This window comes from Gossypium hirsutum, chromosome A08, assembly GCF_007990345.1.
Source record: "Gossypium hirsutum isolate 1008001.06 chromosome A08, Gossypium_hirsutum_v2.1, whole genome shotgun sequence".
NCBI classification, from domain to species: domain Eukaryota; kingdom Viridiplantae; phylum Streptophyta; class Magnoliopsida; order Malvales; family Malvaceae; genus Gossypium; species Gossypium hirsutum.
This window is the reverse complement of record NC_053431.1, coordinates 15,695,668-15,707,032: the sequence shown is the minus strand read 5'-3', so window position 1 is coordinate 15,707,032 and position 11,365 is coordinate 15,695,668. Positions and strand designations below refer to the sequence as shown.

At 30.5% G+C, this 11,365-nt stretch overlaps 1 protein-coding gene across 1 annotated transcript; it reads left to right on the top strand.

Annotated features, from left to right (window-relative positions):
* Positions 1-10,706: 10,706 nt before the first annotated feature.
* Positions 10,707-11,365, top strand: LOC107893619 (monothiol glutaredoxin-S11). The gene has a single exon (XM_016818690.2). The coding sequence runs from the start codon at positions 10,870-10,872 to the stop codon at positions 11,173-11,175; it is 306 nt and encodes a 101-aa protein (XP_016674179.1). The 5' UTR covers positions 10,707-10,869; the 3' UTR covers positions 11,176-11,365.

Genomic DNA, 11,365 nt, shown 5'->3' with positions numbered 1-11,365 from the left:
AATTGACATAAACTTACAATAATTATAAAAAATTATAAAAACTTATAAAAATTAATAAAAATTCTTATAAATTATAAAATGAATAAAATATATACAATATTTAAATTTTATAAGAATTCATAAAAACTTATAAATAACATCAAAATTATAATAAATTAGGAAAATTATAAATTATAAAAAAATTTAAACCCCTAAAATCATATTTAACACATGACATTAGACCAACTATTATATAATGGAAATATTTGTCAAATTGTTAGGGTCATTTCCATGTTAAATAAAATGCTCTCGATATTTCACAAATAAAAAGATCATTTCAAGACCCTCACCTTATAGATAAATTATTAGTTTTATTTTTAAAATTTTTGTCTCCAATTTTTTTAAGTACAATACATTAGTTTGGATATTGACAAGATGAAAATTGTTCACTAAGTATTGTATGATCTAAGTATTTTGGTACAATTAGATGCTATCAAACTAAAATTTAATTTTCCAACTATTAGCATATATTAGCATGAAATATTTTGACCAGTTGATGAGTACATTTGATTCAATTAAATAGACCATTAAAAAATAAAAAATAAAAAATCGGTTCAATCGCTTAGTTGCTAGGTCAAACTGCCTAATGAATTTCATTGGATCGATATCCTTTTCTATTCTGATCCAATCGGTCAATTGACTAATCCAATTAAATTCAACAACACTGATTCTGACGATTATTCTTATTATCCAACTATTAGTCTAATATCACATGTTCATTTTGATTTTAGGGATTTAATCTCCAAAATGAGGAATCAATAAATGATTTTTTATAATTTTTTTTTTATATTTTATAATTTTATTTAAAATATAATATTTTAAATTTATTAGAACTTATTAGATTTTTATAATTTTTATAAGTTTATACCAATTTTAATGTTTAATATTTTTTTATGATTTTTTAAATATTTTTTATAAGTTATTATTAATTTTTATAATGTAATGATCTGATTTTAGGCAATGTCGACAAATGCGGTTTCGGAAGCTCATTTTCGTAAATCAGGTCTGTAAGGATAAAATAGGAAGATTTTCGAAGTTAGTATGAAAATATATTAAAGATCAATTAATTAATTTAACTAAGAAAATTGTTAATTAAAATTTAGAAACTAAATTATAAAAATCTATTCACTATTGAATTTTAAATTTGAAAATGCTTGAGGACCAAGACTAATGATTAGTCAAAGGAGCAAATGGTTATTTAACCATTGAATTGAAATGAGATATTGGAATTTGATGGTAATCCACTAACTTGTAATTAATAAGGTTAAATAATGGATAATTATGATTAACATATGTTTAAATTAATTAAGAAAGTTTAATTAAGCCTTAATCCTTAATATAAATAGCCAAAATGAGTGGGAGATGACAACATTCTCATCCATCCCTTATGTTTAGCCGTCCATGCCTTAAGAAGAAGAAAGAAAACTCTTTTGCTTTCTTTTCAAATTGATCTAAATTATTAAGGTAATCAAGCATTTTTTTTAAGATTTTTATAGATTCATAATCCATTAAGCTTAATCTAGCTAACCAAATGTTTAGATTTTGAAAACTTTAAGTTTATACCAACTTGTCATTTATGAAGTTTGTGAGATTAAAGCTTGAAATTAGTCGATATGTAATCGTTAAGTTTAGATTTAGTTAAAATTGTATTAGAAGCTAGTGAGTTTTGTTTAAAATTGAAAGTTTAGTTAATTTTTGACATTAGAGACTAAATTGAATAAATTAAAAATTTTCATGAAATTATGCTATAGATTAAAAGTGTAAGGTCCCTAATGAAAGGATATGAAATTAGATATAAATTCAATGTCAAATATCGAAAAAATGAGTATTTTGGATATAATAACTAAAATGAATAAATGCAAAAATATGATTTATTATATGTTTTCATGTGAATGAGTGAAATCTAATACCATGTTTATAATTGAATTATCGAACATAGGTAAAAATGATGTTGGGTCGTCTCGAGAGAAAGGAAAGACGAGAGTCGTAGACGACAATTTGTACTTTCATGATTTGAGTTCAATATATATACATATATGATTTGTTACAAACTAGCTTATTTGAGGTAAGCATTCTACTTGTCTCATGATTTTGTTTATATGAGATGTGATGAAATGTTTTGGATTGAATAGTGACTAGCATGGTAAAAACGAGTATGATATGAAGTTATGATATGTGATCATATATATATATGTGTGTGCGTGTTTGTATCATTAGTTACCCTATTAACTATCTTGGGTAGAGTTGGGCATAGTTAACATGCTATAGCATTTGTGTATGAGAGTATACTTTGGTTTATACCGATGTGGAGCGGAGTGCATATTATACTTCAGGCGTTCTGATGAGGTGCGAAGGACACTTTACTTCGGTTTATGCCGATAAGGCAGGGAACACAATTTATACTTCAGACGTTCTAATGAGGCACTAGGTGCCAGATATATTGGTACGATGGTTCGATAATCTGTGTATTCGTCTTAAGTTCATGTCCAGTTAATACGGATCATAAAACATAAATTTTCTAAATGAATAGTTGATGTGAAATATCGGTGAAAAAATTGATATATCATGTATATATATGTAATGTGACAAACAACAGCATGTGAAATATCATGAGGGCCGTTTAAACGAGCCTGATGGCCAATATAGATATGAAATGAATTAATAGATCCAAGAACGAAATGGGAAAATTAAATGGATAAGTGATATACTGTGTAATAAAAGTGAATGTGATATGATGATAGAAACATAATATGATGTATTCATATGTTTTTTCCAAATGAGATAAGGCCTGTATTTTGGTACACAAGACATGAATGGTAAATTGAAATTGTTGAAAACATCCTGTTAACCCAAGCATATTCAAATTATATTATACAACCATTTTCGAGTCTTATACAAGCTTACAAAAGTTCTTTTGTTAACCCAAGCATTAAGTAGGACCAAATTGTAAAGGTTCAAAAATCTCAGACCAACGTCCTGACTTTGTAATTCTCACGTCGTGACGTCGCCAACATAGTAAGTCATGTCGCAAATTCAGGCATAACAATGGCGCGACGTCACTTATTGTAGGCCGACATTGCGACGTGGAAAATTGGGTGTCAATACGTGACCCCTGTTTTGGTCACAATATGTATTTGGTACCTAATTCAAGCTTCCAATAAACATTTATATGATTCAATTAGCTTTTCACTATTAGAAAAAATCTGATTCGAAAATAGTTTTCTTGCACAGCGGAAAATAAAAATTTTAGAAATCGATCCAATTTGCGATATTTATAGCAATAAACTCTTTACTGAATGACCTTCTCCATTATTCTTATACGACAAAATGCTTCGAGTGTGGGCTTGAACGATTCAAATCAAACACAAAACCAGAAATAGTTTTCTTTACTTTCAATGTAAAGGCAAAATCTTTTCTCAATAGAAACCAACTCGATTGTTATTCTAAAAAATAGATTTAATATTTAGAGAATAAATTCTCACTATTTTCGACCAGAGTAACAATATCTTAAAGTTGTATTTTTTAGTCCTACCGGTGCCATCTATTTATAAGGAGAATAGGTAAAACTCTTGTTGAATTGTAGAAGTCTATTTCAATAGAAAAAAAATACTTCTAGCCTAATTAGGAGTAGATAAGGCGGAAACCCTAGTTAAATAAATTAGGGTTTGTTACCCTTCTCTTAAACATGAGAGGCTTTTGGGCCTCTCCTATATTGGGTCCATATCAGGGCTATTTATAAGTACTTTTTAGACTTTTAACTTAGTATTTTATAATTCGATCTAACTTGATATTTATTTTTCTATTCCCCAAGATAAACATCTTAAATTAATTTTAATTAATTAATTTCCCAATTAAATATTTTTCTCAACACAATTTTAATTTCGTTAAAATCATGACGACTTTACTGTAAAAAATTCTATGAGAAAACATATTTAATATTTCTACATTCAACAATTTACTATGACCAAAATGATTTTTTTCCATTTTCAAACTTCATTTAATTCGAAAACCATAAATTCATTTTCAAGTCATTTTCATTTTGGTGAAAACCATATTCATTTCCAAATGTTTCCCATTTTTTCATTTTTACCATTTCTATCCATTTTTATTCATTTGATTCAACGTGCAATTCATTTCTGGTTTCAACAAGCTAATGAAGGGATTAATTGGACTTATGCAATTAGGGATCAAATAACTCATAATTAAGTTCCAAATTTTCTCCTATTAATTATAAACTCATTTAGTCACGAAGTCATTCTACTATAGTATCGTGATTGAACTCTCTCCAACGACATACCATTACGAAAGCAACTTGATCCTTAATCTCTTTGGGATAAATCTGTTCTCCTCATATGATCCTATTTTATCTCATGGTAACCATTATATCTTCTTTCATGAAAATTCAATTACTATCAAATAATAATCAAGTCATTCATCACAAAGATGAACGACCCGTGGCCGTGTTTACTTTTCATCAACCATGTAATGCCAATGAGAGAATATCATTTAGTTATGAATTACACTATTGTCAATGTCACTACATACTGTAGAATTCATATACCCAATGCATATGTAATGCCTTCAACCTGATTTGATTCGCTAGATCTGGATCTCGAGTATTACATTTCCATTACAGACTTACACAAAAACAAAACATAAAAATTTTCAACATTTATATCTTATTTAAGAATTCTGTTCCAACTGACATACAGCTAGATGTATTGTAAATACTTACAACTATTGTACAAGACTTTAACTAGTACTTACAAACGAATATCATAACTTAATTACAATGTTCCATTTGTTTTATCCTTTAGTGATAATACTGACTACAATTGTGCTACCAACACGTTCTATATGCATAATAGCCTGTTTGGCCACCCCTGGCATAGCCTTAGCATCGTCTCTCCTGGTGTAGACCTAAATTTGCTTACTTGTGACACAATACACAGAGGTAAGTTTGTGAGAACTTAATGAGTTAAACTCCATTTACCTGTATCGTCTCAGTGCAACTCATCTAGTGATTTCATTATCATCTTATTTTTTTTGTTCTTCCACTTGACTTTGGGGAGTATCTTTCCTCTTCTTATCATAGATGTCATACCTTACTTTGTGACATTGCCTAACCCTTAGCATCTTTAGTAAATTACTAATGTTCTTCAACCAACCTTTTCGTGGTTTCTTAATTGTTCTCATAGTGGAACACATACCTATAAAACATTTTTGATCGAGTTATTCTTCTATTCTACTTGGTTCGTACTATGAATTTGCCATATTCCTTGGTGCATTCCATCTTCTCTGTACATATCTCAAGACTATGTAGAATACGCCAAAACATTTCCTATGGAACCATTCCTTCAGAGTTCTCTATACGTACTATTCCTTCAAAGTTAGCCATATGTATCATTCATTTTTTGATCAAATCTTAGGTTGACATAGCCGATATTATGTTAGTTGAACATTCAGATATGTCGGCCTCTAGATTTATCATTTCACCATCTACACATTATAGTAAAATTCTTTTCTGTTTACAATTGACCACAGCATCGTAAAGATTTAACCAATCCATACTGAGAATTATATCAGATTTATCAAATAGCAACAACATCATATTAGCCAGAAACTCTCGTCTCTAGATTTTTAGTGGACAATTCATACAAATTTTATTGACAACTACACATTGGTCTAATGGGTTGGTTACCCGAACATAATTTTTTTTCACTTCTACTGGTAGGTTTCTTTCCTCTACTAATAAGGTGCAAATGTATGATGAGTTGACCTAGGGTCAATCAGTGCATGCACAAGTATATCAAATAAGGAGAATGTACCAGCAATAACATCAGGAACAATAGCCTCCTCTTTGGCCCGAATAACATAAGATCTAGTAGGCGCACGAGCTTCAGATCTCACTGATGTATCTCTTGTTCCATCTCGGTTGACACCAGTACTACCATCAGTTCCTGGTCTTATACCCTTTCTAGAGCTAGCACCGACTTTGTAGCTTGATCTGGACTAGCCTCAACTTTACTCAAACAGTCTTTCATGAAATTTACATATTTATGATATTTATACAATTTACATAAACACAATCAATGCAAGCATGTAAATAAACACAATTTAGTTACACGAACTTACCTCGACAAAGGTTCGTATATAAATATCTACTAATTCGACATTTTCCTCGTTCTAACTCCGAATTTGATCTATTCTGATTTATACGAGTAAATTTAACATCAAATTCACACATCTCATATACATTTGGATTCAATTTACATCCTAGGTAAAATTACCATTTTGCCCCTAACTTTTCCATAAATTCCCATTTCGTCCCCAGGCTCGGAAAAATAAAATTTGTGCAATTTACTCCTTATTCCAAGCATAACCAAAATCCCATTACAAAATTTACAGCACATATATTCATAAAAATTCAGCATTTTTCTTCAATTTTACAACTTTACATTTTAGCCCCTAAATCATGCTTTCATCAAAAATCGCTTTATAAAAGTTGTTTATCTATCAACAATATTTCATTTTCTACCATAAATTTCTAATTTTCAGCATATACTTCCATGATCCATTTTTCGTACTTTGATAACTTCTCAAATTGATCCCCCAAATAGATAGATTAAACTATCCCGGTTTCAAAAATATAAAAATTACTAAAAACGGGGCTTGATTACTTACCCAAATAAGCTTGATAAGTCTCCTTCCTCTCTCTTAGGGTTTCCATGGAAATATTTGGGGAAGATGATATGAAATTGTTTTCTTTTTCATTTAATTAAATTGTCATTTAATAACTTTTCATCTTTCCAATTTAGTCCTTAGCCTTTTTTATTTTTCCATGGATGAGTCATACCAAAACATCTACATACTTTCTTTAATGGTCTAATTACCATATAAGGACCTTAATTTTTGAATTTCATAGCTATTTGATCCTTCTAGCTACTAGAATCCAACTTTTGCATTTTGTGCGTTTTGGTCCTTCCTATTATTAAACACTTAATCGATAAATTTTTCTTATCAAAATTTTCACACGACATGTCTATCATAATACGAACCAAATAATAAAATAAAAATAAATTTTATTTTTCGGCTTAGATTTGTGGTCCCGAGACCACTGTTCCAATTTCATCGAAATTGGGTTGTTACAAAACTATTATAATTTTCACGTTTCATCCCCAATACTTAAATTCGATGAGAAAATCATCCCAACCAACCTTCACATACTAAAAATTGACAAAATTTTCATGCTAAGGTTAACTTATTTTCATATTAGTCCCGAAGCTCAAAACTAACCAAAATTCCTTTATAAAATAGTCCTATTTAACAACCAAGTTCATAAATTCATCAATTAACCTCATGAACAACTAAGAATAATTAGTGGTAAGTTTCAAAACCTTTAACAGATTTACAAAATAATCCCTAAGTTAGCTAGATTATGCCACAACGATATCAAAAACGTAAACTTTACTAAAAAGGGGTCAAGAAATCACTTACATGCAATAGCTTTGTGTTGGTCGAACCTCAAATCTTAACAATGGTGGTCTTTTTGTTTCTAATTTTCGATGGTAAGCTAATGAAGATGATGATAAGTTTATTTCTTTTGTTTATGCCTTTATTTATTTAATTATAATTTTACCTTTATTAGAAACATAAAATTTAACTAATTCATAACCCTTAACCATCCACAAACCTTTATAATGGCTTAATTGCCTTATAAATCCTCTCACTCTTACCATTAAGACCTTTTAACTAATAAAAATCAATAGTGGTTAGATTTTACATCTTTTATGATTTAATTTTTTTTCCTTAATTAACTATTCAATCTTTAAAATGATTGGACCATGAATTAATTTAAATTGGACCATGAATTAATTTAACTCTATAATAAAATTGTAAATATTATAAAATAGTATTTATTGACTTGATCATCGAAAGATAGGAGAGGTTTCGAAACCACCGTTTCCTGTGCCACTAAAAAAATGGGATATTACAATATTAAAAAATGGTTTAATTTCCATTTTGGACCTTTGGCTAATTGTATTTTAAGTCCTCAAGGCTTTGTTCAATTAAAAACCTATAGCGATTGGACTTTTACAATTTAGCTCATGTACCATAATTAAGCAACTAATTGACAAAATTGATAGACCAAACATTAATATACTTTTATACTAACTTCGTAAATATTTATATTTAAATATTTACGGACCCAGAGTACGAAAATGGAGTTTTAAAATCGCTTTTTTCAACACCGTTGAAATTGAGTTATTATAAAATTTATATATATATATTGATTAAAGCTTAATCAATCTAACTTAATTAATGTAATCATGACTTAATTAACTCACACTAACCAATAATCATATTTAGTGGAAATGTCATCATCAACCACTATCTCTTATTTAAAAATAATTCAATAACCATTTTGACCCTTTGGTTAATCGCCATATAGGTTCTCAAGCTTTTTCTTAATTAAAACTCAATAGCAATTAAACTTTTTACAATTTAGTATCTGAGTTTTAATTAAGTATTTTATCAACTAAATTACTCGACCATTCCTCAATATATTGTTACATTAACTCCGTAAATATTCTTATTTTATATTTACGAGCTTAATTTATAGAAATGGAGTTCTGAAATTGCATTTTCCGATACTATTGAAAATCGAGTCATTGCAGGTTCTTCATAAGAGCTTTCATAAGCTTGGTTATAACCTGGATTTGATTAAATAACATATTATAATTAAGTATTGAACGTAATGACTTGTGTAATTGTTTATTTGATATGCAAATGAAGTTGTAGTTGCTTTGGCAACGAATGTGACATCTCAGATCTCGAATCTGATGATCGGGTTGGGTGTTACATATAAGTTCTTATAAAATTTTAAATATTTTAAAATATATTTTACTAATTTTATAATTTTTAAAAATTTATTTGAATTTTATTTTTTATAATATTTATAAATTTTTATGATTTTTATATATTTATATCAATTTATAATTTTTTTATTTTTAATAATTTTTACGAAAAAATATAAGATTAAACTATAAGTTGTCACATGTCAACTTTTGATTTGTCTGTCAATTTTAATGATAGTGTGATAAAAAATACAAATTGTTACGAAAGAAACTTAATTGATTTTTTATTAACAAAAAGAAATTAATTGAACGTGAATTTAGTAAAGGAAATTAATTTTTTTTTCTTTAAGATGCTTTTTATAAATAGGATGGGTTAAAGTATCAAGATACCTTTTTTATGAGCTTGGGCCTTGGTGCCACCCTGCAATTAATGCGTTTGGCCATGATCCAGCTGCATTCTTACGTGGAAGATTTGAAGGCTTAGCAAAAGATGCCATATCCTTTAATGTAGATGGATCATTTAAACAACCTTATATATGTAAAGGCCTCAGATTCTAGAAATGATATAGAAAAAAAGAAACACAACTTGCCTACTCAATTGGCAAACTTTTCATATAATCCTACATGTTTAGTGGTGCATCTTCAAATTCCATGGATGTTTCATAAACATATGAAGGAACAAATTTATGAAATAGACTACTGCAGAATCACCCTCAAGCTGATGAAATTTCTTGAGGGTTTTGCAGATTTTCATTAGTTTTCTTTCAAGGTGTTAAATTGATTTTAAAACTGGTATCAAATTAGTTGGGTCCGTACTTTCTGGCACTTCCACCACGTTGACAACTTATAGTGTATATTGCCTTATCTGAGACAAAAGGAAAGAACTGGACCTTTCTATGCATCCATTCTGTTCATTCCCATCTACATCTTAAAGGCCAAAAACTTGTTTTTTTATCATGCATTGAAGTTCCTAGATTTGTGGACACTCATCCACATGCATCATTTGTTAAGGTCCTCATGATTTAAAACTGTACCCACCTCATGGATGCTCTTCAGCAATGCTTACTTTCTTTAAAGCCAATTACATATAGTATTTTGCAGCAAGCCATACAGTTAAAGAATGGAGAATCCTGTCCTGTCCCACCGTGACGAAGGAACATGTGCGGTCCTTTGCCGTTCACAGGCTCACTCGCTCGTTGGATGGCACTATCTGAAAAGAGCAGCAACGCTATGCATGAAGTGAGACAATGCCTATCTGTGTGCTCACATGTGGGAAGAATCATACAAGTTGGTGGGGCGCAATACAAAGATCTACAGCCACCGAAAGCCATCACGTTCGCGATCCCATTCGCAATCTTTCTGCAAATAGGATTCAAAGGAGACGATTGTGAGAATCTGGTCTTAATTGACTAGCAAGCCTCAGAATATTTTCTACTTTCGTTAAATCTTGATTGGAATTAGAAAGTATTGGAAGTCCATGAAATCTACAAACAAAAGGTAAAATACTTGGTTAGTAGGCTAAACACGTAGATTGCTAAATCAGGTTGACGTAAGGGTTTAAATCAGATGCCTATAGCTATAGGCTGCTTACAGTTAATCACTTTTAGCAGAAAATTTCCCTTCCAACTTGTTGAGCCCATAGCTATGGGAGCACAGTAGTCTCCATCATATTAAGCACCTTTATTCGTTTTAGCATCTAAGTGAAGCAGGGTGTTTTTTTGGAGTTCTTGTTCAAACAGAGAAGTTTATGATGTCCCTATAAATACTCTACCATGGGAGCTTAAGTTCCCAAGTCCTACAAAGCTTTGGACTCCTTTCTGTCTTCCTCACTTCACCCTCTCAAACTCCAATCTACCACCACCATTAGATCGAGTGCAGCCGGAATTCGGGCTTCTCCGAACTTAAACATTTTCTTCGTCCCGTTGTACAGACTTTCTTTAAGCAAATTACATTGTGAATATCAGGATTCAACATGGACAAGGTGATGAGATTGACCACAGAGAGAGGGGTAGTGCTATTCAGCAAGAGCTCATGTTGCTTATGTTATGCTGTCAAAATTCTATTCCAAGAGCTTGGGGTAACCCCAACGATTCATGAGATCGACCAAGACCCTGAAGGCCGAGAAATGGAGAGAGCCCTCATGAGGTTGGGGTGCAAAGCGCCGGTTCCGGCGGTCTTCATAGGTGGAAAGCTGGTGGGATCCACCAATGAAGTCATGTCCCTCCACTTAGGAGGAGGACTGATCCCTTTGCTGAGGCCATATCAGGCTTTTTGCTAAACTAAATACAAATTACTCCTTCAATTAACATTGAAAGAAATAAGTTGGCTCAAAATCAGTGGTCTCTCTAGTGAGCTGTACGTATTGTGTAGTCTGCATGTGTAGTTTTATTTCTATGTTCTATCATGTGTCATCTTAGCATTGGTATATGTAGTCTTTTTCTATTTCTTAATGAAGTTTACTTTATATA

Bases quoted from the DNA above. Each gene is read 5' to 3' on its own strand.
- LOC107893619 (XM_016818690.2), top strand. From the start codon at position 10,870: ATGGACAAGGTGATGAGATTGACCACAGAGAGAGGGGTAGTGCTATTC.